This window comes from Hylobates moloch, unplaced genomic scaffold (assembly GCF_009828535.3).
Source record: "Hylobates moloch isolate HMO894 unplaced genomic scaffold, HMol_V3 SCAFFOLD_11, whole genome shotgun sequence".
NCBI lineage: Eukaryota > Metazoa > Chordata > Mammalia > Primates > Hylobatidae > Hylobates > Hylobates moloch.
In genome coordinates, this window is record NW_026652286.1 from 87,425,406 (window position 1) to 87,453,220 (window position 27,815).

Here is a 27,815-nt window from a genome sequence, read left to right on the forward strand (position 1 = left end):
TTTTCAGTTACTTTTCCTGCTACCGTGGAGGTGAATAATCCCACGTGAAAACCATACAAAGGCATGAGCAATGGAAGGGCACTCTGTGTATAAATATGTAAAGCCTCAACCAAAGGTGACCCAGTGCTGCAATTAGATGTCCAGTCTCTAAAAACAAGCTTCAGAGCTTCCTCATGGCTTTTTTCTTCTGGCTCTGTGGTGTGGGTTGGGCAGGAACAGATCATAATAAGGGAGGTTTATGATTCCAGCTGAAACGCTGTGGCCACAAATAGGATTTCAGCTTTTGATCAATGAAGCGCATAGGGAAACTCCAACCCTAAGATAAATGCAAAGACTGCTTTAATCAAGGAGAGTCTCTGGACAAACTATAATTCCTGTGAGAACACGAGAAGATGATGGAGAAAATACTCAGCCATAGGTGTGGTACTTTCCAACTCTTACTGGCAAGCTAACGTCAGGGAAGGGAGGGGAGAATCACAGACCATTTGGTGTTTTTCAGATGGTGTGATGCAACCTTTTAGAGGATAGTAAAATTGTTTTATTTGGGCATAAAAATACTTTTAAAATGGAATACAATTCAATGAAATAAAACAGTAACTAGAAAAAAATCATAGTGCATTGTGTGCAGTGTAGATAGTATTGTTTTATGAGATTTTGGGGGCGTGTATGTGTGTGTGTGTGTGTTTGTGTGTATGCATTCGTGTGTCCTGAGCTGGGATTTGGTATGATGTTTTTTTGGGGGGGTTGTTTGTTTTTATTTTTTTACTATGGATCCTGGTCAGAAATGTTTAGTAAAGATTGCCGTAATTTAGCTCTTTGCCACATACGTTTGGAATTCTGGGTTTTAAAAACTAACACTGAAATTCTAACCGCTCAAAACTGAGCTTTTTTAAGACTGTAACTTTCACTGTTTTTGGCAGTGTTTATCAACTGCTTTGGCTTGAGGAGAGAACCTGAGGTGGCAACAAGCTGCCTAAAAAAGTAAATGGGAGGTTTATAATGAAGCTCTTGGAGGCAGATAAGACCAGGGAGAGAGGGCACCAGATAACACGTGTGTGCATGTGCGTGTGTGTGTGTGTGTGTGTGTATCAGAGAGAGAGATTTAGAGACCAGTATTCACTAGAGGACACGGTGGGGGTGGGGTGGGGGTTGGGGTACTGTTTTTTCTGGTAAATAATCTAAAACCTTGTTGTCCATGCTGAGACCTCGACAAGAAAACAGGTTCCAGTATATGATGTGATTCCAAATCCAAAGAATTAACCTGAGCATCAGAAACCAGGAGTCCTTCTAGGAGTTTTGTTCCCTGCCTCAGGGAAACACTTTGTTTCTGATTGACAATAGAAGATATAAAGGAACTTTTGGAAAACCCAGGATAACATCACCTTGTTCTGACTGAAGAGGAACCAAAGTGTACGGAGCCATGTCGTGCTTATTTGATTTAATGTGATTATTTCTCCTGTCCTCTCTTATAGGATACTCACTTTGTTTCCAAATGCCATAGCTCGAAAATTACTGCTGATGTTGATATTTATCTTAATTTTCTGGGTCATTTACTTGGCTTCAAAAGACCACACAAAGGTAGGAAGTTTCCTTTTTAAGAATTTCACAGAAGGTCACAGTGACTTCATTTGAATGTCCCCCTTTATCACGGCAAGAAATAAAAGTTAAAAGCATATCGTCTTAGCAGGAGAATGTGGATGAGGGGGTTCACTGTTCACCATAAATCCCTTTGGCAATGCATACATTATTATTACTATTTTAAATGGCAATGTATACATTATTATTGTTTTTCTTTAAAAAATGGCAGATGGATTTGTGCCATCTCTGTACTACTTGGCACTGTAACCATGTTGCCTCAAAATTCCCTCCTCTTCCCTTGGCCTCTGAGATTTCAAACTAATTACGTTTCTGTTTCAGTCCTCTGCCTTCTTCACAGGGGTTTCCTTACTCTTTAAGTAATTTAGTGTCTTTTGGCTCTTCCCTTTGTAAGTTTTTCTTAACTCAACTTGCTTCCGGTTTCTTTTCTTCCCAACCATTTAGTACAAACATAATCTTTCAGAAACTCTGCTTTTATCATCTTCTGGTCCTGATCAAACACTTTCACCAATGACAGTAGAAAGAACAAACTCCTTTGTTTAGCCATTTGAGGCCCGTTTTCATTTGAACCCAACTACCTTTAAAAGTGTCTCTCTAACCTTTGTCTAATGCAGACTTACCTCCAAGCTTCAAACAAGAAGCACCACAGTCTAGGGCATTCAGCCAGTAATATGAACTGGTTAAAAAAAGCCTTCAGAGCACAGCTCAGAAGATTTCTTTTCCTGGGCCCTCTCTATAAATATGTGTTCTCTAGATTTCTTCCTCTGATCCTCTTCTCTTCTATGCTGGTACCTTTTAATTCATTTGCCCAGGTCCTATCCACTACCAATATTAGTGTTTCACAAAGTGAGGTCTGGGAGCCTTCTGTGCAGAATACCTGTGCTTATACCTGTGTGTAAAATGCAGATTCCTGAGCCATACTCAGATCTACTGAAATCTCAGTTTGACCCTAAGATTACAAAGTATTAACAAGCTTCTCAGCTTATTCTTAAGCATGCTAACATTTGAGAGTCTCTGCTATGTCCTTCCAAAGGTGAAACCTCTTTCCAGCCCCAGTCTTGAATATGTGCTATTCATTGGATATCTCCATCTAAGTCTTCCACTAGCACTACCAACACAAGAAACACACACACCAAATTTATCATCTGTCTCACCATCATCCCCTAACAAAAACAAAACAAGCATATGAAATCAAATGGAAACAAATTCTCTACTTTTATCTCTCCAGTCTTAATAATTGTTGCCATAGCCTGTGTGGTCAATCAAGCTAAAACTCCCTCCACAAGCTATCAGCCACTAAGTCTTATAAATCCTACCTCCAAAATGTCTCTCAAGTCTATCCTTTTTTTCCCCATCCACATTGTCTTTCTTTAGAATGATACTTTGTCATTGCTCATCTAAATTGTTGAAATAGTTTTCCAATTAATTTCCCTGCCTCCAGCCTCAGCCTGCTCGAAGCACTCATTCAACAAACATTTGTTAAATGTATATTGTGTGTCAGGCACTGGTCTAGGAATAAAGATACTGAAATACAGGATATCATCTTTGTGTTTAAGAATCTGAAATTTTATTTCTAAAATGAAAGTTTGAATATGGTACTCTACCTTCAGCAGCTCCTCATGTAGCATGTGTATGGCTCAAATGCCTTGGCACAGTGTTTTATTGGACTCATTTAAATAAAGGGCACAGAAACTCACTAGGCCTGGTCCAAGACATCCTTGCACTGGCTGTTTTCTTTTTCTTCCCTTTCTCCAGGTTTTCATGTAACTTCCACATAGTTCTTACTTCCTTCAAGTCTTTTTCATCTTCTTGATTTAACACCAGACACATCCCCACTCCCACCTCTTAGCATTCCCCTTACTCTGTTTGATTTTTTAAACATAACGATTATAATTATTACTGATAACATACATTAAGTCATATCAGAATTATAGGAGTTTTCCGTAATTTTGGAATACATGCCAGTAACATATTTATACAAATACAGCCCAAAGGAAACCAAACACCATTTTATATTTGACAGTGCTTGCTGTATAATTTTTATACCAAATAAGCTAAACATGTCATTTTTTGGACTTTAGGGAACCTATTAGTAATATCTTAAAGGATTAATAAGGTCAGAAAAAGACATAATTTATAATTTGATTTTGGAAAGTTTGTCAAATATCAAAGGTTTAAAACACTTGATATTACAAAATAGGATCACAGGTCATTGTAAAATAAATCATTCATTTAACCAAAGTGGTAACTCAAGGATTTTTTTAAAAAGGCAAAACCTTCATTCTATGAGAAAGGAGACTTAATTTTCCAAACAATAAGCCCTAATAAAAACAACAGGAAGCCTATTAAATTTATTTTCCAAAATTTTATAAACAATCTATAAAATTTTCATCCTGATCATAAGATATAACTTCCGTAAGTCTTTATAACCTTTATTAAGGAGTAGGTTAATGCTTCAAGAAAACCTTGTTAATCTGACATAGGGGCCCACATGCTGGTCTTGCATCAGTATGCTTTTGACAATAATGATTACTTTATAAAGAAACTGAACTTATTTTATCTTTTAAAATTGGCCCTTACAATCTCATACGCCCACCTCTTCCAAGATAGTCCCTGGGCCTTGAGGAGTTGAATAGCTTTAATTTCTGGCCCGGTGTCTCAGGAATGCAGTTAATTTTGATTGGCATCTTCTACCAGGCCTGAAGATGAGGCTTTAATTGCTGTCAGAGCTTAAGTTTAGCAGGACTTGGTGTTCTTTTTAGACTCAGAAGTCAAAGCGCTGTAACTCAATGTCACAAGGACTTTAAAAGCACATACAGGAAGATACAAGGATGTAACAACGTTAATTAAAATTTTTTTTTTCTCAATTTTTCCTGAGCAAACCAAACTTAATAATAATGGCATAGGAATTATTCTGATAAAACTTAAAATCTGTTAGTTCAGTTACCAAAAGGCAAAAGAAAAGACCTTTTGTAGTGCACAGAATATTATATTGGAAGAAGACATTTCCTTTAGACCTTTAAGAAAACATTGCTAGCATAAGGCCACAAGAAACAGAACGTAAGGAGGAAAAAAAAAAAAAACTTATATGAACTGAAAATGAGTTGGAGGATATTGTTACTATTTCATGTCTTTTAAAAGGGGAGAGAAAACCAAAACCCGTGAGATGCAATAAAGTTGAACTTTGGGTTAAAATAAAAAATTAAAATATTTTATAATTTATTAAAATTAAACAAACCCCTTAAGAAAATTTCATTGTTCTAACCAATTCTATTCTTTAGTGTATAAGTGGTTTTTAAAATATCATATCTGATCTATAGAAAGAGCATTATAATTTCCCTTTAATCATAGAGAACTAGATTATATAAAAGTTTTTGAGTTTTTTAAAATAAATCCTCTTATTGTCACTTACACAGGCTACTTAATTGGTAGGGGTGGGGAATAGGTGAAGGTTAGAATAGCAATTAAAGGGAGAATCAGAGACTCAAAAAATTTTCCTTTTTGTAATATGGGAGATACTTGAATATATTTTAATTCATATGGAAAAAGGCTAATAGAAGAAAGTAGGAAGTAGGAAAGAGAAGGTGTGGTTACACATGTTTGGCAGTGTGACAGGAAGTTGAATTGCTAAGTGATTACTCTTTCAGTTCTCTAAAGCCAAGAAGCTTCAGGAACACAGAAATTTAGGTATTGGAGGAACTGCCTCCGTGGATATTGAACTCTAACTGGAGGATGTCAAGACCTCTAGTGATTAAGACTAGGAACCAAGTTCTTCATGATCTTCTGTAAATGGGTAAAAGAATCCAGTTGGTCAAAAAATGACAGAGAAGAGGAGGATTATGTAGTAATTGGTGATAGTTGGTCAGGTATATCATGGAGAACAAGATATCTTAGGGTCTTCTGAAAAAATATATATCCCTTAATATATATAAATGTTCAAAATATATATATTTGAAATGTGTGTGCGTATGTGTATAAAACCCTGGTTTTAGTCCATTCAAGCTGTTCTAAAAGAATACCACTGACGGAATGGCTTACAAGCAATATAAACTTACTGCTGACAGTTCTGGAAGCTGCAAAGTCCAAGATCAAGGCACCAACAGATTTGGTGTCTGATAAGGGACTGCTTCCTTGTTCATAGATGGGTATGTTTTCATGTGTACTTATATGGTGGAATGGGCAAAGGAGCTCTCTGGGGTCCTTTTTGTAAAGGCCCTAACTTTATTAATAAGGGCTCCATTCCCATGATCTAATCACCTCCCCAGAAGTCTCATCTCTTAATACCGTCACTTTGAAAGTTAAGTTGTAACATACAAATTTTGGGGAACCACAAATATTCTATCTATAGCAACATTGGAGATTAGGTTACAACATGAATTTTGGGGAGATGCAAGCATTTAGTCTATGGCAATTCTAGTGTGTGTATGTGTAAGTGTGTGTTTAACTGGTATTAAATAATGAGACAACTGGGCCTCACATGAAATTGAGCATTAAATGCTGATCCTGGCCCTGCTACTACTATTTTAAAGAGACTTTCCTACTTCTGTTCCTAATTTTCAGGGTCTAGCACAAAACTTTTTGTTTTTCCTTGCTCACATTTGTGTCTCATATGTTGCATAATTCTACTACATAATATTCTTGACATGACAAAATCATAGAAATAAATAACAGATACGTGTTTGCCAGAGGTTAACTAAGGAATGGGAGAGGGTTAGGGAAAAGTAAGCGTGGTTAAAAAATGTCAACATGAAGGAAAGGAAGTGTTCTGTATCTTGACGATGTCAGTTTCAATGTGCTGGTTGCAATATTTTGCTAGTTTTGCAAGATGTTACCATTGAAAAAAACTCGGTAAAGGGTACATGAGATTTCTCTATAATTTATTTTTTTCTAAATACTTTTATAATTTTTAAAATTTTAGATTTAGGGAGTACATGTGCAGATTTCTTATACGGGTATATTGTATGATGATGTGGTTTGGGCTTCTACTGCTCCCATTGCCCAGTAGTGAACATAGTACTCAACTGGTAGTTTTTCAATCCTTGCCACCCTCCCTCCCTGCTTTTGGAATCCCCAGTGTTTATTGTTCTCATCTTTGGGTCCGTGTATACCCAACGTTTAGCTCTCACTTATAAGTGAGAACATGTGGTATTTGGTTTTCTGTTTCTGTGTTAATTCATTTAGGACAATGGCCCCCAGCTGCATCCATGTTGCTACAAAGGACATGATTTTGTGCTTTGTTTTGGCTGTGTAGTATTCCATGGTATATATGTACCACATTTTCTTTATTCAATCCACCATTGATGGGCACCTGGGTTGATTCCATGTCTTTGCTATTGTGAATAGCACTACAATAAACACACAAGAACAAATGTCTTTTTGGTAGAAAAATTTATTTTCCATTGGGTATATACTAAGTAATGGGATTGCTGGGTTGAATGGCAATTATATTTGTAGTTATTTGAGAAATCTTCAAACTGCTTTTCACAATGCCTGAACTAATTTACAGTCCCACCAACAGTATGTAAGCAATTCTTTTTCTCTGCAACATTGCCAACAGTTGTTATTTTTTGACTATTTAATAGTAGCCATTCTGACTGGTGTAAGATGGTGCCTCACTGGAGTTTTGATTTGCATATCTTTAATTACTAGTGATGTTGAGCATTTCTTATGTTTGTTGGCCACGTGTATGTCTTCTTTTGAGAAGTATCTGTTAGTGTCCTTCACCCACTTTTTACTGGGACTATTTGTGTTTTTCCTGTTGATTTCTTTAAGCTCCTTATAGACTCTTGACAGCAGTCCTTTGTTGAATACATTGTTTGTAAATATCTTCTATCATTCTGTAGCTTGTCTGTTTGCTCTGTTGATGGTTTGTTTTGCTGTGGAGAAGCTGTTTAGTTTAATTTGGTCCCTATTGTTAATTTTTGTTTTTGTTACATTTGCTTTTGAGGGCTTAGTTATAAATTCTTTGCCTAGGCCAATGTCTAGAAGAGTATTTCCCAAGTTTTCTTCTAGGATTTTTATAGTTTGAGGTCTTATATTTAAGTCTTTAACCCATTTTGAGTTAATTTTTCTATATGGTAAGAGGTGGGGGTCCAGTTTTATTCTTCTGCATATGGTTAACCAGTTTTCCCAGCCCCATTTATTGAATACGTTATCCTTTCCCCAGTGTTTATTTTTGTTGACTATATTGAACATTAGTTGGTTACAGGTGTGTGGCTTTATTCCAGGGGTCTCAATTCTGTTCCATTAGTCTATGTGCCTGTTTTTGTACCAGTACTATGGTGTTTTGGTTACTATAGCCTTGTAGTGAAGTATAAAGTTGGACAACGTGATGCCACTGGCTGTATTCTTTTTTGCTTAGGATTGCCTTGACTATTTGGGATCTCTTTTGGTTCCATATGAATTTTAGAATAGTTCTTTCTCATTTTGGGAATACTGATGTTGGAATAGCATTGAATCTGTACATTGCTTTGGGCAGTATGGACATTTAAATGATATAGATTCTTCTAATCCATGAGCAAGGGATGTTTTTCCATTTGTGTTGTCTATGACCTTTCTCATCAACGTTTTGTAGTTCTCCTTGTAGAGATCTTTCACCTCCTTGGTTAGATGTATTCATAGGTATTTTTTGTAGCTATTGTACATAGGATTGGATTCTTGATATTTTCTCAGCTTGAACATTATTGGTTTACAAAAATGCTACTAATTTTTGTACATAAGTTTTGTATCCTGAGACTTTGCTAAAGACCTGTTTATCAGGTCTAGGAGTCTTTTGGCATTATCTTTAAGATTTTCTAGGTATACAACAATATCATCAATGAAGAAAGATAATCTGACTTCATGTTTTCCTATGCTGTTGCCTTTCATTTTTTCCTCTTGCCTGATTACTCCGGTTAGGACTTCTAGTATGTTGAATAGGAGTGGTGAGAATGGACATCCTTGTTCCATCTCCTAGGGAAAATGCTTCCAGTTTTTGCCTGTTCATTATGATGTTGGCTGTGGGTTTGTCATAGATAGCTGTGATTATTTTGAGGTATGTTCCTTCGATGCCTAGTTTGTTGAACGTTTTTTATCATAAACGGATGTTGGATTTTTATTGAATGCTTTTTCTGCATCTATTGAGATGATGATAGAGTTTTTGTTTTTAATTCTGTTTATGTGATGAATCACATTTATTGATTTGCATATGTTAAACCATCCTTGCATCCCTGGAATAAAGCCCACTTAATTGTGCTGAATTAACTTTTGATGTGCTGCTGAATTCAGTTTGCTAGTATTTTATCAAGAAGTTTTGTATCTATATTCATCAGAAATATTGGCCTGTAAGTTTGTTGTTGGTGTTGTGTCTTTGTCAGATTTTGGTATCAGAATGATACTGGTTTTGTAGAATGAGTTAGAGAAGAGTTCTTTCTCCTTGATTTTTTAGAATAGTTTCAGTAGGATTGGTACCACTCTTCTTTGTATGTCTGGTAGAATTAAGCTGTGAATCTGTGTAGTCCAGGGCTTTTTCTGCATGATAGGTTTTTAAACAATCATTATTATGATTCAACTTCTTTAGTCATTTTTGGTCTGTTCAGGATTTCTGTTCTTCCTCGTTTAATCTTGAGAGATTGTGAGCTTCCAGGAATGTATCCATTTTCTCTAGATTTTCTAGTTTATGTAGAAATGTTCATAGTAGTCTCTGAAGATCTTTGTATTTCTGTGGGATTGATTGTGATGTCAACTTTGTAATTTCTGATTGTGCTTATTTGGATATTCTTTTCTCCTTTGTGAATCTAGCTAGTGGTCTGTTGATCTTGTTTATATTTTCAAATAACCAACCTGCTGTTTTGTGGATCCTTTGTATTTTTTATGGGGTCTGAATTTCATTTAGCTCTGCTTTGATTTTAGTTATTTCTTTTCTTCTGCTAGCTTTGAGACTAGTTCTTGTTTTTCTATTTCCTTTAGGTGTGAAGTTATGTTAGTAATTTGAGATCTTTCTGTCTTCTTGATACAGGGATTTAGCACTATAAACTTTCCTAGTAACACTAGCTTTGTCACATCTCAGAAATTTTGGTATGTTTTGTCTCTATTTTCATTTGTTTCAATTTTTAAAAATTTCTGCCTTAGTTTTGTTATTTACCCAAAAGTTGTTCAGGAGAAAGTTGTTTAGTTTCCATATATTTGTGTGATTTTGAGAGTTCCTCTTGGTGTTGCTTTCTATTTTTATTCCATTGTGGTCTGAGTAGATGCTTGGTATGATTTCAGTATTTTTGAATTTATTGAGACTTGCTTTATAACCAAGCACGGGGTCAATTTTACAATATGTTTCATGTGTGGATGAGAAGAATGTATATTCTGTGGTTGTTGGGTGGAGTACTTTGTAGATGTCTGTTGGGTCTAATCAGTCAAGCATCAAATTTAAGTCCAGAATTTATTTGTTTCTTTGTTAGTTTTCTGCCACAGTGATATGTTTAATGCTGTCAGTGGGGTGTTGAAGTCCCCCAGTATTTTCCTGTGACTGTCAAAGTCTTTTCTTAGATCTAGAAGTAGTTGTTTTATAAATCTTGGTGCTCCAGTGGTGGAGGCATATATATTTAGGATAGTTACATCTTCTTGTTAAATTGAATCCTTTATCATTATGTCATGCCCTTATTCGTCCTTTTTTAACTTTTTTGGTTTAAAGTCTATTTTATCTGATACAAGAATAACAAACTCTGCTCTTTTTCCGTTTGTGTCATAGATCTTTCTCCACCCCTTTACTATGATCCTATGGGTATTGTTATATGTGAGATGAATCTCCTGAAGACAGCAGAAGGATGGGTCTTATTTTTTAATCCAGTTTGCCACTCTATGTCTTTTAAGTGGAACATTTATGTCATTTATGTTCAAGGTTAAAATTGATATGTAAGGTTTTGTTCCTGCCATAGTGTTGTTAGCTAGTTGCTTTGTAGTTTCAATTGAGGGGTTACTTTATGGGATCTGTGGGTTATGGACTTGTGTGTGCTTTTGTGGTAGCAAGTAACATTCTTTTATTTCCATATTTAGAACTCCTGAAGGAGATGCTTCTCTTGTAGCACTGGTCTGGGGTGATGAATTCCCTTAACAAATACTTGTCTGGAAAATACTTCATTTCTCCTTCATTTATGAAGCTTAGTTTGGTAAGATATGAAATTCTTGGCTAGCATTTCTTTTCTTTAAGAATGCTAAAAATGGAACCTCTGTCTCTTCTGGCTTGTAAGGTTTCAGCTGAGAAGTCTGCTGTTAGTCTGATGGGCTTCCCTTTATAGATAATGTGACCTTTTTCTCTAGCTGCCTTTTAGATTTCTACTTTTTTGTTAGTCTTGGATACACTGATGACTGTGTGCCTTGGGGATGGGTTGCCTCGTATAGTATCTCATCAAAGTTCTCTGGATTTTGTATCTGCATGTCAACTTTTCTAGCAAGATTGGGAATATTTTCCTATATTCAAATATGTTTTCCAAGTTGCTTACTCTCTCTTCTCTCTCAAAAATGCCAATGAATCATAGATTTGATCACTTTACATAATCCCTTATTTCTCAAAGTCTTTGTTCATTTTTAAAAATTATTTTTATTTTTATTTTTGTCTGAGTGGTTCATTGAAAAACAGGTCTTTGATCTCTAAAATTCCTTCTGCTTGGTCTAGTCTATTGTTAAGGTTTCCAACTGTATTTTAAAATTCCTATAGTCAATTTTTTAATTCCAGAAGTATCGGGGAACCTGCCCCTGATAGTTACATAGGTTCTTTTCTATTTTCCCTAAGTGTCAGCTGGGTTGAGAGATAAAGGGACAGAGTACAAAAGAGAGAAATTTTAAAGCTGGGCATCTGGGGGAGACATCACATGTTGATAGGTTCCGTGATGCCCCACAAAGCCGTAAAACCAGCAAGTTTTTATTAGGGATTTTCAAAAGGGGAGGGACTGTATGAATAGGGTGTGGGTCACAGAGATCACGTGCTTCACAAGGTAATAGAATATCACAAGGCAAATAGAGGCAGGGCAAGATCACAGGACCACAGGACCAGGGTGAAATTAAAATTGCTAATGAAGTTTTGGGCACCATTGTCATTGATAACATCTTATCAGGAGACAGGATTTAAGAGCAACCGGTCTGACCAAAATTTATTAGGTGGGAATTTCCTCATCCTAATAAGCCTGGGAGCACTATGGGAGACTGGGGCTTATTTCACCCCTACAGTCTCAACCATAGAAGAAGGCCATACCCAAGGGGGCCATTTCAGAGACCTAACCTCGGGGGTGCATTCTCTTTCTTGGGGATGTTCCTTGCTGAAAAAAAGAATTCAGTGATATTTCTCCCAGTTGCTTTTGAAAGAAGAGAAATATGGCTCTGTTCTGCCCAGCTCACCAGTGGTCAGAATTTAAGGTCATCTCTCTTGTTCCCTGAACATTGCTATTATCCTGTTCTTTTTTCAAGGTGCCCAGATTTCATATTATTCAAACACACATGCTCTACAATTTGTGCAGTTAACACAATCGTCACAGGGTCCTGAGGCGACATACATCTTCCTCGGCTTACGAGATGACAGGATTAAGAGGTTAAAGTAAAGACAGGCATAGGAAATCACAAGGGTATTGATTGGGGAAGTGATAAGTGTCCATGAAGTCTTCACAATTTATGTTTAGAGATTGCAGTAAAGACAGGCATAAGAAATTATAAAAGTATTAATTTGGGGAACTAATAAATGTCCATGAAATCTTCACAATCCACGTTCTTGTGCCATGGCTTCAGCCAGTCCCTCCGTTTGGGGTCCCTGACTTCCCGCAACACAGAAGTTCTTTTTGATTCTTTCTTAGTAGAGCTATGTCATCTTCCAAATGTTGGATGATTTTTTCTGGTGCCTTTGTGTTGGAAATTTCAAATTTCTCTTTAATCTTGTTGAGTTTCCTTGCCATTCACATTCTAAATTCTATACCTGTCATTTCAGATATTTCATTCTAGTTAATATACATTGTTTGTGAGTGAATGGCATCCTTTGGAGGTGATGAAACACTCTGGTTTTTTGTATTGCTAGAGTTCTTACACTGGTTCCTTCTCATCTGAGAGAGTTGACACTTCTTTTCTTTCCTTTGAATTTGCTGTCATTTAGATAGGGATTCTTGATTTTTTCTTTCTTTTTTTTCTTGGGGGTATGGCTATGCTGTATGTTGTATATGATCAATTGGCTTTGTTTCTTGGTGCTTTCAGGGTGCCTAGGCTCTTTATGGGTTCATTGGTTACAGATAGGTTGCAGTGGCTTTCTCAGATATTGCTTTTTGTAGTGATGTGGTTTTGTTTGCTGGTGTAATTCAAGCTGCAGTCTAGTGTGTGGCATTTAAGAGTAATAGCTGGCAGCTGGGGCAGGGGCAGAGACAAATTGGGAAGTGCGAAACGTGCCCTCTCCCAGCACACATTCACCTTCAGTGGTGGTGGAGACACTGGAGAAGCTGTCTCTTTCAGCCCATGCTCCCCATGCCCTGATAGGAAGAGCTGCTGCTAAGTCTGCAACAGTACACTGAGAAGAAAGGTTGGGGTGAGAGATGACCTCCTCTCCATGTGCATTCCTGGGCTTTGGTGATGCCACTTTCAGCAGCTTGTGCCATGCTTGCATTTTCTTTGACCCAAGGGGGGCTTTGGTGAGCTGTGCTCCCCCTTCCCTTAGGGGCAGATAGGGCTGAGGGCTAGATCTCCAGGAAAGTGGGGTCTGCCTCCATTCTACTTCTTGGAGCTGATGGGGCACTGTCCCCCAAATGGCCAAGGCAGCAGGCTGGGACACCGGGATTGACACACACAGACTGGTTCCAGGTTGCAAAGCTGTCCCCAGCTACAAGCCTCACCACCCAGGAGAAACCTTGGCTTCAGAAACTCTCCTCCTGCTCCAGGCCTATGACAGGAAAAAGACTAATTCCAGTGCCTACTGCTGGGGAACTCTGCATTCACCACTCAATTCTGACTGTGGGTGCCCTTCTGCCTTTCCAGAGCAAATGCTGCTAACTCTGGACTGAGCCTAAAATGCCTGCTGTAGTCACCACTGCCAAGTGGCCAAACAATGTCTTTAAATGCCCAAAATGGTGTCCATTTGTGGGTTTGTGTCTGAAGAGGATAGGGTCCCTCTCAGGCAAGTAGCATGGGCAAGAAGCTGTGGAGAGTGCAGTCCATTTACATCTCAGTCTCACAGCATTCTGTTGCAGGGTAGCAAGTACCCTCCCAGGGCTGTGTGGGTGCACCCATTCTCCCCCTTCATCCTTGGAACTGTGCAGCAGCTACAGCCATGTCCACAGATCCCCAGTATCTAATCTCTCAAAGTGGCTTCCAGCTGAGTCTGCTCCAGGCTTGGATGCCTGTGGGATTCTGTGTGGGTTCCCTTTCTGGAGCAATGTTTCTGTGTGATCTTCAGGCAGCTCTGTATGTCAGACAAGAGGCCCAAATGGGTTGAGGGTTTCTCCTGTAGCCATGATCATTAAAGCCTATTTCAGAGCTTTGGGGATTTCTCTCTTACTGTCTCCTTGCATCTATGAGCCTCTCACTCTCAGTCAGTTCCTAGCTTGGCCAGCTGTTTTAAATCCTCTCCTTACTTACTTCTGATGCTTCCTGTTTCTTCTCTGATGAATCCAAGCATTCTCTACTAGTGAATTGATTCAAAATATGACTATCTACTTTCTTTCTTTCTTTCTGTTTTTTTTTTTTTTTTTTTGAGATGGAGTTTTGCTGTTGTTGCCCAGGCTGGAGGGCAATGGCATGATCTTGGCTCACTGCAACAACTATCTACTTTCTACTCTGGCTCTTCTCCATGGAGGAGGCACACGGTACTTGTGTCTACTCAGCCATCTTGATCCCTCCAATTTCTCTATTATTTCTGACAATTGCATGTGAATCTACAATTATCTCAAAATAAAAAGCTTAATTTTTTTCTCTTTACTATACTTCTGTTGAAGTTTAAATACCTCATTATATACTGAATCTTATCCAAACCTTATTTCCTTCAACAGTTTAAAACTCCATGTGGTGCATACTTTGCCTTTGTCAGGCGTTTTAAAAATATTCCTGCCTTGTCTCAGGTGCTACAGGTAACCTAGGGAAGCATATTAGAGTTCTTCTTCAGGATGGGAAACCTTCTTCCTGCCCCATATTTCTGGCTGGAGGACCAATAATGGACACCTCAGAGAATGGGAAAGTGTTAGGGAGATTGTGGAAAAGATGAAGTACAAAAGAGCTATCCCACAAAGTGGTTGATGAACTCCTGGGCTCAACTCTGTTTAGCATTTGTCAATCTTACCCTAAATAGCCTACCAAAGGCTTTGGGAATTTAATTGCGGACTGGACCACTGCCCACGTCCCAGACTGTCCACTGGATTTTACACACATAAAACAGATTCAAGTAATACAGTGAAGTCTTTGAGAACTGAACAGACCTGTAACCAAAGCCCACAAAAGGTGGGTTGAAATTTGCAGCCTTAACCTAACTAAATCAAATGCTTGTTTTAAAAATAAAATCAAAATTATCATTAGAGTTTAAACAGGACCCAGAATCTCATAGCATAATAATTAAAATATCTAGGATATGATTTAAAACTATTTAGAGAATGAAGAAACAGGAAAACCACAACTTGCAAGAGAATAGAAATCAGGTAAAACCCTAAGATAACATAGGTGTTGGAATTATCAAAGACTTAAAAACAGCTATTATAACTATATTGGTTTTCTATTGCTGCTATAACAAATTACCACAAATTTAGTGGCTTAAACAATGCAAATTTATTATGTTACACTTCTGGAGGTCAGAATTACAAAATGGATCTCATTGGGCTAAAATCAAGGTATTAGCAGGGCTGCATTGCCTTCTGGAATCTGTAGAGGAGAATGTGTTCCCTGGCCCTTTGAAGAGAGACTCTGTTTTCCTTGGCCTCTCCATTTTCAAAACAACATGGAGCAACATTGGTCTAAATCTTTTTCACACTCCCATCTCTTCAGTTTTTTCTTTCCTGCCACTGTCTTCTACTTTTAAAGACTCTCGTGATTACGTTTGACTCACCTGTATAATTTAAGATAATCTTCCCGTCTCAAGGACAGCTAATTAGCAAGCATAATTACACCTTCAATCTTAATTCCCTTTTGCCATGTAACTTAACATATTCACAGGTTTTGGAGAAGAGGATGTAGATATCTTATCCTTGTTCTTCAATAGGTAAAGTTTTCTTTCCTGTATGGCTTGTATCATAATTTTATGCTTTCTCTTTCATTTTTGGCAATTTGAATGTGATATGCCTAGATGTAGATTTTTGGTATTTTTCCTGCTTGGTGCCCTCTGAGCTTTCTGGATCTATGGCTTGGTGTCTGTTACTAGTTTTGGGAAAATTTCAGTCATTATTTCTTCAAGTATTTCTTCTGTTCCTTTCTCTTTATTCTCTTTTTGGTATTCACATTATGTGTATTTATGCCTATTGTGTTTGTCCTGTGGTTGTTGGATATTCTGTTCTTTTCTCATGCTTTTTCTCTTGTTTTTAGTTTGGGAAGTTTCTGTTGACATACCTTCAAGCTCTCTTATTTTTCACATGACTATGTTCAGTCTGTTCATGAGTTCATCAAAGGTGTTCTTTATTCTGATGTTTTTTATTTCTAGCATTTCCTTTTGATTGTTTCTTAGAGTTGCCACGTCTCTACATACATTACCCATCTATTCTTGCTTGTTGTGTACTTTTTTATTAGAGCCCTAAGTATTAATACCTCAATCATAGTTATTTTAAATTTCTGGTCTGATAATTTCAAAATCTCTACTATAAGTTTTGTTCCGATGCTTGCATTGTCCCTTTAGACTATATTTTTTTCCTTCCTGTGTGCCTTGTAATTTTTATTGAAATCTGGATATGATATAGTTGGTAAACTGGAACTGAGATAGGCCTTTAGTGTGAGCTTTTATGTTTATGTGTTTAGGAGTTGGACTGTCTTTACTGTTTACTATAGATATTGTGTCAGAGGCTACAATTTCCTCCAGTGTCCATGTCTCTCCTAGAGACTTCATCCTTGGGTGTTTCTAGGGACTCCTTTTTAAATAGGGTCTGAGGCTTGCAGTGCTTTTTGCTATAATCCTGTTTCTATACAGAATTCCTATTGAGTTGGTTGTAAGATGTGCAGGAGAGGAAGCATTCTGTAGTACTGTGATTTAGTCTCAGTATTTTAGTGAGCTTGTGCCCTTAAATCATGACCTTCACAAGTGCTTGTCAGCTTCCTGTTTTCCTATACCCACGTCTATCCTTAGGTGAAATAAGAAGGCCAGATGGAGGCTGGGTTTGGGTATTTCCTTACCCCAGGTTGATCAGGTTTTGGCAAAACCCAACTTGGTTAGGCTCTAGTAACCTAGTTCCCCTTGTTCTCCTTGTTAAAGAGAACAGAGAGTTCTGGTAAATTTAAAAATAGTGGCATCGGAACTAGAAAAAGAGAGAGCAAAGAGAACAGTTATTGAAATGGTAGACTTGAATCAAAGCATATCAATAAGAACGCTAAATATAAATAGTCCAAACACATCAGTGAAAAAACAGTGACTGTCAGAATGTATAAAAAGAAGAAATCGGCCAGGCACGGTGGCTCACATCTGTGATCCCAACACTTTGGGAGGCTAAGGCAGGCAGATCACAAGGTCAGAAGTTCGCGACCAGCCTGACCAACATCGTGAAAGAACGTTTCTACTAAAAAGATACACACACACAAATTAGCTGGGTGTGGTGGGGCACACCTCTAATCCCAGCTACTCAGGAGGCTGAGGCAGGAGAATTGCTTGAACCTGGGAGGCGGAGGTTGCAGTGAGCCGAGATTGTGCCACTGCACTCCAGCCTGGGTGACAGAGAGAGACTCCATCTCAATTAAAAAAAAAGAAGAGAAGAAGGAGAAGGAGAAGGAGAAGGAGAAGGAGAAGGAGAAGGAGAAGAAGAAGAAGGAGAAGAAGAAGAAGAAGAAGAAGAAGAAGAAGAAGAAGAAGAAGAAGAAGAAGAAGAAGAAGAAGAAGAAGAAGAAGAAGAAATCATGCTGGGCTCAGTGGCTCAGGTCTGTAATCCTAGCACTTTGGGACACTGAGGCTGGCAGATCCCTTAAGCCCAAGAGTTTAAGACCAGCCTGGGCAACATGGTAAAACCCCACCTCTACGAAAAATACAAAAATTAGCCAGGTGCTGGTGGCTCACACTACCTAGGAAGCTGAGGTGGGAGGATCACCTAAGCCTGGAGCCTGGTAGGTCAAGGATCCAGTGAGCTGTGATCGTGCCACTGCAATCCAGCCTAGGTGACAAGGTGAGGCTCCGTATCAAAAAAGAAAAGAAAAGAAAAGAAAAGAAACCAACCATAAGCTAGCATCCATTTTAAATATAAAGATATAAGTAGGCTAAAAGTAAAATGACAAAAATAGATATACCATGCAAATCCTAACCAAAATAATGCTTGTATGAATTTATTAATATCAGACAAAGTCGATTTCAGAACCAGAAAAATTACCAAGAATAAATAAGATCATTACATAATGATAAAAGTGACAATTGACCCAAAATATATAACAACAAATATATGTGTGTATATCTAATAGCAGAGCTACAAAATATTTGAAGAAAAACATATATCAATAAAAAGAAAAGGAAAAATTCAGAATCATAGTCAACAACATTAACATTGTTCTTAGTAATTGATAAACTATGTAGAGAGAAAGTCAGTTTAGCAGGTTGAATGATGGCCCCCTAAAAATGTGCCTACCTGAAACCCCTGAATATGACCTACAGTAGTCTTCCTTAAATCTACTAAATAAATATTCCAAGACTCCAGTGGATGCCTGAAACTGCAGATAGTACCAAACGCTATACAGTGTAAATGCTGTTTTTTTCTTATACATAGATACCTATGATAAAGTTTAATTTATAAATTAGGCACAGTAAGACATTAACAAAAATAACTAATATTAAAATAGAACAATTATAACAACATACTGTAATAAAAGTTATATAAATATGGCTTCTCTCTCTGTCTCTTTCTCTCTCTCAAAATATCTTATTGTACTATACTCACCTATTTTTGGGCCATGGTTGACCATGGGTAACTAAAACCATGAATAAGGATGTGCCACTATATTTAGAAAAACACTCTTTGATGATGTAAATAAGTGAAAGGGCTCAAGATGAGATCATCCTGGATTAAGGGGGATCCTAAATCCAGTGACAACTGTCCTTTTAAGAGAAGAAAAGGGGAAAACACACACAGAGGGGAAGATTACATAAAAATGGAGGCAGAGATTGAAGTAAGCTATCTACAAGCCAAGGAACACCAAGGATTACTGGAAACCACCAGGAGTTAGGAGAGATGTATGGAATATATTCTTCTGCAAAGCGTCTATAAGGAACCAACCCTGTTGACATCTTGATCTCCGACTTCTGGCCTCCAGAACTATGAGCGAATTAATTTATGTTGTTTTAAGTCACTAAATTTGTGATGCTTTGTGATGTCAGCCCCATGAAACTAATAGAGTCAGCAAAACTGTGGAAGAACTAGAGAACACAGCCCTTCAACTAAATGTGATTGACATTCATAAAACACTTCCTCCAACAGCAGTGGAATATACATTGCACATGAAGCATGTACCACATTGTGCTCTGTTGTCTGAATTGTTGATATAGAAAATGATAATATGGTTTTTAAAAAGAAAAGTCAAGTGAGGGGATAGCAAAAGGAAAAACTAAAATTGAATCATGAAATAGTATGTATTGATTGTATCTAGTTAATTTTTAAGCCAGTGACTCCTAAAGAAAACCATCTGCTGGCAGCAGAGGAAGTCATACTACATGGAAACCAATTCTGAAGATTCCATAACTGAAAACCAGTTAGTATTGATTTTTGATATTTATCACACTGAAAGATGTAAAATAAGCCATAATAATTTACATTGAAAAGCAAGCCCTATTGTTTGCTGATGATATTTTCTTTTCCCTTTCAATATTTCAGTTCTCGTTCAGCTTGGAAAATCATATTACCCTGAACCAAGGGAACATCTTCAAAAAATATTCACGCTCTGAAGCACCACTGTGTCCAGCAGTTTCACTAAAAGAGACTGAACTTAGAATAAAGGACATTATGGAGAAACTAGACCAGCAGATCCCACCCAGACCTTTCACCCATGTGAATACCACCACCAGTGCCACACACAGCACAGCCACCATCCTCAACCCTCGAGATACGTACTGCAGGGGGGATCAGCTGGACATCCTGCTGGAGGTGAGGGACCACTTGGGACGCAGGAAGCAATATGGTGGGGATTTCCTGAGGGCCAGGATGTCCTCCCCAGCCCTGATGGCAGGTGCTTCAGGAAAGGTGACTGACTTCAACAACGGCACCTACCTGGTCAGCTTCACTCTGTTCTGGGAGGGCCAGGTCTCCCTGTCTCTGCTGCTCATCCACCCCAGTGAAGGGGTGTCAGCTCTCTGGAGGGCAAGGAACCAAGGATGTGATAGGATCATCTTCATTGGCCTGTTTGCCAACAGAACCTCCAATGTCTTCACTGAATGTGGCCTGACCCTAAACACAAACGCTGAACTGTGCCAGTACATGGATGACAGAGACCAAGAAGCCTTCTACTGTGTGAGGCCTCAACATATGTCCTGTGAGGCCTTGACCCACATGACCACTAGGACAAGAAATATTTCCTATCTTAGCAAGGAAGAATGGAGCCTTTTTCACAGGTAAAGAGGCTTTCAAATACAATAATAGATAAAAAGAGGTATCCGACCAAACTCTGCCTGGTAGTTTTTTGCCTAATCAAACTTTTGTATCATGTCAGTTATGTTGACTAAATTATAATTAGGTCCTCAGAGTCAGATCAGCTTGGAGTGTGTTCACAGGGATCCGTACAAGTCACCCCTAGAACTATTTGCTGACAGGATTATAACCAGTGAAGCACTTAATATAGACCTATAGTTCTCCATGGTTTGCAATGCTTCCAGGTTCAGTAATTCTTTATAGGCCAGTATTTTCTATAATGTGTTCCAGGGAATACTAATCCTATAGAGTATTAATAGATGCTGTACAATAAAAAAGTGGTGAATGATATCATTGTTCGGTCAAGCTTTACCCCTTACATCCAGTGAATCATCAAGCTCTATACATTATACCTCCTAACTATCTCCTGAACCCAGCCATTTCTGTCTACCACCATTGCCTCTATCCTTGTCTAACCTGCCATCATACCTCGGGTCATTACAACAATCCCCAGAGCTGATTTCTCTGCCCTCAATCCTGTTTCTTCCAATCTATTCTCCACACTGCACCTAGACTAATGTTTTTGAAATGCAGTTATGTCTTTTACTATTTCCTCCTTAATAGCTTTAAGATGACCCCACGGCTCTAAGGGTGAAATTTAAACTCTCTTAATATTAAAACTCTTTAATATGAAGGTCGTAAGAGTAACAGGTTCAAACATGATGGTTGATGCTATTTTAAAACGGTGTCAGGTAAGCCTTGTGTTGAGCAGCAACCTGAGTGAAGTGAGGGAGTAAGCCATGTGAATTTTTGGGAAATAGCATTCTCAAGAGAAGGAATGGGACCTGAGGCAAGAGCATGTTGGAATGTTCTAGGAACCACGGTGGGGGTGGAGTGCAGTGAGGCTGGAACACAGGAAGTGAGGGAGAGAGAAGATGAGATAGGTAGGCAGGGCCTTAGAAGTCATATATGTCTGTCAGGAAGTCATTCAGGGCCAGTATTTTGTCTCACAGGCCCAGCACAATACCTGACACTGAGAAAGTTCTGAACAACTATTTGTTGAATGAAAAAGAAATAAGTAAAATAATACAATCTGCAGAAATAATTAAAGTTAAGCTGGTTTTTTTGCAGCAGGACTTCTCAGAAACTTTAATATGTATCCCTTCAAGCAAGGATAGAGCATACAGCATTTCCCAAATTTATTTGGCCACAGACCACTTATTTTATGGATCACTTAAAGAGACTTTGGTTCCCCAGTTTGGGAGCTGCTGCCATAGAAAGGCTTTAGTTTTCTGATATGTCTTCAGAGGGCAGATTTCCAGGATAGCACCGTATCTTGGAAATTCAAGTTCAAATCCAATTTAAGCATTATGATGACACCGAGAGCTGGGCACAACTGACCCTACATCACTACAGGCTCTCCCTTTCACCCCTATGTCACCTTTACTTCTTTACGTTTTCCTGATCAAGGTATGGAAAAATCTCTTTATCCCCTATGGCTCAGCTAAAAGAAGCTGGGATTTTAAAAATAAATTTTTATGAAGCAAAGGAATAATGACCATGGAGACATAAAGGTCTTCCTGTCTTGAAGGTCTCAGAATTATGTCTTAAGTCTAAGGGTGGACTTAAGATTCTGTATTCTATATGTTTTATATGTGCCTGATTCTACATTCCCTGTTGGCTACAGCTAGATCCCTCCTGAGGTGGTCCTCACTGAAGCCTGGGTTGGAGGTACCATCCTTGCACGGTTGCTGGCTGTGTCTCAGGAAATCCAAAGTCCCTAGTCTGGCAGACTGGCACACACTTTGGGTCCTAAGCAGGCTTCTCAAGGGGGCTGTGCTCATAACAGTAATCATGATAGTAAGCTGCTTTATTTCCAAATAGACATAAGTCCTTCCCAGATCCCCTGCTCTATTCAAGCTATTAAGTTTTTTTCCCCTACTGCATGGAAATAGAAATTTCAGTCTCCTTACAGGTGATGTAGTGCATATGCAAGGAACAGCTGATTACACATCCAAGAGGTCTCATGGACCATTCTATTGCTAAGCTCTAGGGCCCCTTCCTAGACCCAAGCCCAATTCTTTGACATCTTTCCTTTTCACGAATACAGGGACTAAGCCAGTTTCTGTTTCATTTGTAACATAGTACCGTTAACCCTTGAACAACCCAGATTTGAACTGTACAAATCCACTTATATTCAAAGCATTTTCAACCAAATGTGGATCAAAAATATAATATTCACAGCTTGCAAAACCTACATATATGGAGAGCTGACTTTTCACATACTTGGGTTCCGTGGGGCTGAATGCAGGACTTGAGCATATGCTGATTTTTGTAGATGCAGTGGGGGTCCTAGAACCAATCTCCCACATATACTGAGGGATAACTGTAAATATATTTTCCCACTTGGGTTCTCTCTCCCAACCTTGGCTGAAGAATCAGAAATGTTACTTCCTAGGATATTTATTTCTTCAAATTAAAAAAGTCTTTTTCTTTTTAAGAGTTGTGTGGATAATCATGATAAAAACATAAATGAGGAGTTATCATAGGAGAAGACATCACATAGGTAACACAGTTGTTCACTATTCTGTTAGTTTCTATTATGGTCTAATTAATTATACATCCCTTTTTAAAATTTAATGCACAGATACAATTACAAAAACAAGAGACATTAAAATGAATTCCTTTATAACATTAATACATGGTTTTAATCCTAATTTTAATGTAGCATCAAAGTTTTCTTTGGTAACCAAATTTACAAGGTAGCCAGGTCTCAATCTCTTTTGTTATCCTCAGCCTTACCTGAGAAAGGTATGGGAGAATAGAGGTTTGGTCAGGTTAAATTTCTTAGAGGCAAATCTTACTCTTGTGCCAAAAATAGGTCTGATGGGATCCTCAGTAATAATAATTGCAATGATTTGTTGAGCACCTACTATATGCCAACCTTTATGTTAGGTGCCTCCCTTATATTATACCATTAATCCTCAGTAAAATACTCTGGAGTGACTATTATTATGCTCATTTTAAAGATGAGAAAATTTAGGCATATTAAATAGTTTGGCCAAAGTCATATATCTAGTTGAATTGCAGAGTCAGGACGGGATTCCCAGTCAATCTTATTCTAAAGTCAATGGGCCATAGTGCTGTCTCCCATGACTCCACCACTCCATGCAGCCATCACGTCCAGCCACCCTAACCTCTCTTCAGTCCTCTGGCCTTCTTGATGAAGGGGATATTATCCTCATTTGACCCAAAAACTCATTTCCTGAGATTCAGGCAATTCTTCTCAATCTTAGAAAGGGCTTTCTCTATCCCCCTTGAAGGTTTCTGTGGCTCTGGCTCTGAAAGGGCCTACCTTCCCCCAGATGGATTGCATTCTGATAGAGTGAATTCAGTTTGGCCAGACATACTCACCATGGTCATTGGGACTGATACCTTGAGACAAAGCTCACTGTGCTGGGCATTTGAAATATTATGGTGAATAATATTGACGATTCCTATCTGAGGGAGATTACAGACTATGAAAAATAGACTCCAGGGAACTCAAGAAGGTGAAGAGTAGATGAAGATGAAGCTGGCAATATAGACACTCATAGGAGATTTTTATACCAGTTAGGGAGCTTTTTCTGTAGGTTGAGGACAGAAAGTCATGGGAACATTTTACATAGGGGAAAAGAATAGGTAGCATAGGGTTTGTATTTAGGTGAGATAAACCAAAAGGGCAGAAAGATAGTATTATAATAATTTAGGACAAGGTTCTCAAAGTAACGCCCTTAGACCATTGGCTTTGGGTTTGCCTAAGAGCTTGTTATGATAGAAATCCAAATTCTTGAGAATTTGCCCCATAACTATTGAATCAGAAATTCTGGGTGTGAGGCTCGCAACTGGAGTTGTAATAAAGTACTGGAGGTAATTCTGATGCACGCTCAAGTTTAAGAAGCACTAGCCTAGGAAAAGGTTGATGAGGGCCTGAATTACTACAGGGGGAAAATGTGGAGAGGGTAGTTTGTGGTAGAGAGCCATTTAGAAGGTAAAATTAAAAGAAGGTTAGATAGATAGACAGACAGACAGACAGATAGATGTTAGATAGATGTGATGGATTGCATATGGAGGGTGAGTGACTTTCTCTAGATCTCTAGATTCCCTGCCATTAGCAGAGGAACAGCTTTCCAGAATCCTGACCCATTTACTTCCCCAGGATATCTTAAATATATCAAAATAAGGGGGGGAAAGGCATTTGGAGAAGAGAGGTTTAATCCATCTAAACCAGTGATTCCTGCTTTATTATCTGGGCAGATATTAAGCTAATTTATTTTCCCATTTCTTGCAGGTCCAACATAGGAGTTGAAATGATGAAGAACTTTACCCCCATTGAGGTCGTACCATGTAACAGTAAGTCTGGAGTGTTGTTGCCTGCCATGATCACAATTTATCCACGGAAAGGACATGCTTACTTAGAGATATTTATTCTAACCGTTTGATCTCTCATTTCCTGGGACAAATTACATCAACCACCTTGGGTTTTAGAGAAGGGATTTTATTCTTGGAAATTATTTTCATATCGATTTAAACAAATTTTCATCCCAAGTCAGATATAAAAGTCTAGGGAAACCATTAACTTCAGTGGCACTGCCTCAAAATGTACAGGCTATTTGTATTTAAATTTGAGATTTATTCCTCAAGAGCCAATGATCAGGTGCTGGTGCTATGTGAAACATGTCTCAGATGAGCTGCACAGATTCAGAGTTAGGACATTTCTTTGGTGGTTTCTAATTTCTCATTTAGCTAAGTCATCTTACTTGAAGTTCTATGAACTAGAAATTTATGTGAATTTTTTCTCAGTTTAATCATATGAACTTTAGTGGTCAACACAAAACCATTTCACTCATAGAAGTGATGTTTCTGCTACACTGGAAATGAAGTGAATTTCAAAATTAAAGTAAAGTGAAGGACTTCCATTATAACAATCAATGGGGTGTACCATTACTCATTACCCCTTTTTTTGTGCTTTTAGCAAATGTTTACTGAGGTCCTACTCTACAAAGAACTTTGTTAAACCCTGTGGAGAACATAAATACAAATAAATCATGAACCCAGATGTAAAGCTCACAATCTATGAAGACGACAGATCCCTTCTCTGCTAGGGCAACTATCGTTCACACCCAACTTTTACACTGAAGAAAGTTCTTAGATTCTTGAGGCAATTTGAATGTTTGTAACACCTCTTTTATTTCCTTCTTGCCTGGACAGTAATTTCTACTAAAGTCAGGCAGTTTCTTGGAAGATAGTACCAGACTGTAATTTTTGGTGCCACTTACAAATCTGATGTTATTCAATATGAATAAATGTAAGTTCCTCAATGTGTACCCCATATCCCAACAATGCAGGTAGATGACAAAGAAAATGTGCATTGTAAGTGGTGAATATAAAAGTGGCCTCGGAAATTTACCTGGGGGAAAACTCAATAAGAGTCAGTAAATACAGTTTAGGCTATTTTAATAGAGGAGTGTTCAGAACAGGGAGGTCATGATCCTACTTTTTTTCTGTGTTAGATCACACTGAGAATATTACATTCAGTTCTAGACACGACAATTAAGATTTAAGGATTTTAAAAAAATTATTAGCCAGAGAAGATGATTCTGGGACATACAAAATAAACAATGTGTGACACTCATTTCATAAACACGTTCAAGCTTCTTTTCCTGGACAGGTAGTTTGAGGAAGATGAGATTTACAATTCCGCGAGGCCAATGTCATTGGTGTAATATTTGGCAGGGTCACTGCACCCTGCTGTTTCACGGCCACACATTTCCTCCTGACTCTGGCTGGCTGTTCCCAGCAGAGTGGCTCTGGGGACAAGGTGGAGCCCAGGGAAACACTGCAAAGGCACAAGAGTCAACAGATCCCCACTCCAAGAAAAACTATTCAAGAAGAGCTATTTAATTCACCCTTTTAACATGATTTATTAAATAAATATTTGTGGAAGACAGGAGGGCAAAATAGAGCTGAAGAGAAAGGGGGAGGAAAAAGAGGAAAAGGAAGGCAAAAATGAGAAACATTTTTCCAAAATAATTTGTGGTAATAAAAATTACTTAGTCTGGAAATTTGTATTGCCAGAGAGCGAGAACATAAAAAACAACTGCCAGATTGGAATGAAGACTCCTTTCCCCAGTGGTTATACTTTGAAAAAAATGTGGATTACAGCATTTTGTAAACAGATCAAGTTCAATGAAACAAAAAATATAAATGACTGCTTGGAAAGAAAACTTATTTATCTCATGGGAGATTCAACACTGCGTCAGTGGATTTACTACTTACAAAAAACTGTGAAAAGTATGTATTTAATTTATATTTTGAAATTCTATTTGACTTTTGAGGGTTTTGAAATAATAATTAGAATTATTTGCTTTTCTTTTCTAATATTTATTTTATTTTTATTTTTTTAAATTTGCCTAACTTTTGGCTTTGGGCTTTTAATAAAAAGTTAAATTTTATCTTTTCATTCACAAATGTTAATATTTTTCTTCCTCTTCATGTATTCTCATAACAAGTTCAATATTTTGTTAAGATTGTAATGCACCTGGTAAAATTATCCATCCTACATGGGCAACAATGCTTAGTTAGAAGTGATCTTGGTTAGAATTTTATACATGTTGTGTGCAGTTTAAAGTTATATCATTTTCCTTTTATTAAAAGATTTATTGATTTGTCTTTCCTCAGCCCTAAAATATTTTGATCATCATGGAGCTGGGATCTTTAAAACACATGTTCTTCTGGATGTTGAAAGACATATTTTGATTCAGTGGAAAAAACATGGTCATCCATTTGTTACCAAAAAGTTATTCTCAGTGAAAGATGAAAACTATATCCCACGGGAAATTGACCGGGTAGCAGGAGACAAAAACACAGCCATTGTCATTACTCTTGGCCAACACTTCAGACCCTTTCCCATCAACATTTTCATCCGTAGGGCCATCAATATTCAAAAGGCCATTGAACGTCTATTCTTGCGAAGCCCAGAGACCAAGGTGATGCTTAAAACTGAAAACACCAGAGAGATACAACAAAATGCAGAGATGTTCAGTGACTTTCATGGCTATATTCAGAATCTTATCATAAGAGATATTTTTGTGGATCTTAATGTGGGTATTATTGATGCCTGGGACATGACGATTGCATATTGCACCAACAATGCCCATCCACCGGATTATGTGATTCAAAATCAGATTGGCGTGTTCTTAAACTACATTTGTTAGAGGAAAAATACAAAAATAGCACTAGCCACTTTCTATAGATGATCTCACATATACAGCGAGGATAGTTTAATGCAATCCAAGTTTTGAGGAAACTAAATTTGAAAAAGTTTTATTAAAGTTAAATATATGTAACATAACATTTACCATTTAAGCCATTTTATTATTTTATTTTATTTTTGAGATAGAGTTTTGCTCTTGTTGCCCAGACTGGAGTGCAATGATGTGATCTTGGCTTACTGCAACC

At 37.9% G+C, this 27,815-nt stretch overlaps 1 protein-coding gene across 1 annotated transcript; it reads left to right on the top strand.

Moving 5' to 3' along the window:
* Positions 1 to 341: 341 nt before the first annotated feature.
* Positions 342 to 27,815, top strand: LOC116477444 (NXPE family member 2). Its single transcript, XM_032168129.2, has 6 exons — positions 342 to 418; positions 1,473 to 1,578; positions 19,566 to 20,299; positions 24,646 to 24,707; positions 26,433 to 26,648; positions 27,036 to 27,815. Exons 1-6 carry the CDS (start codon positions 393 to 395, stop codon positions 27,569 to 27,571), a joined length of 1,680 nt encoding a protein of 559 aa, XP_032024020.1. The 5' UTR covers positions 342 to 392; the 3' UTR covers positions 27,572 to 27,815.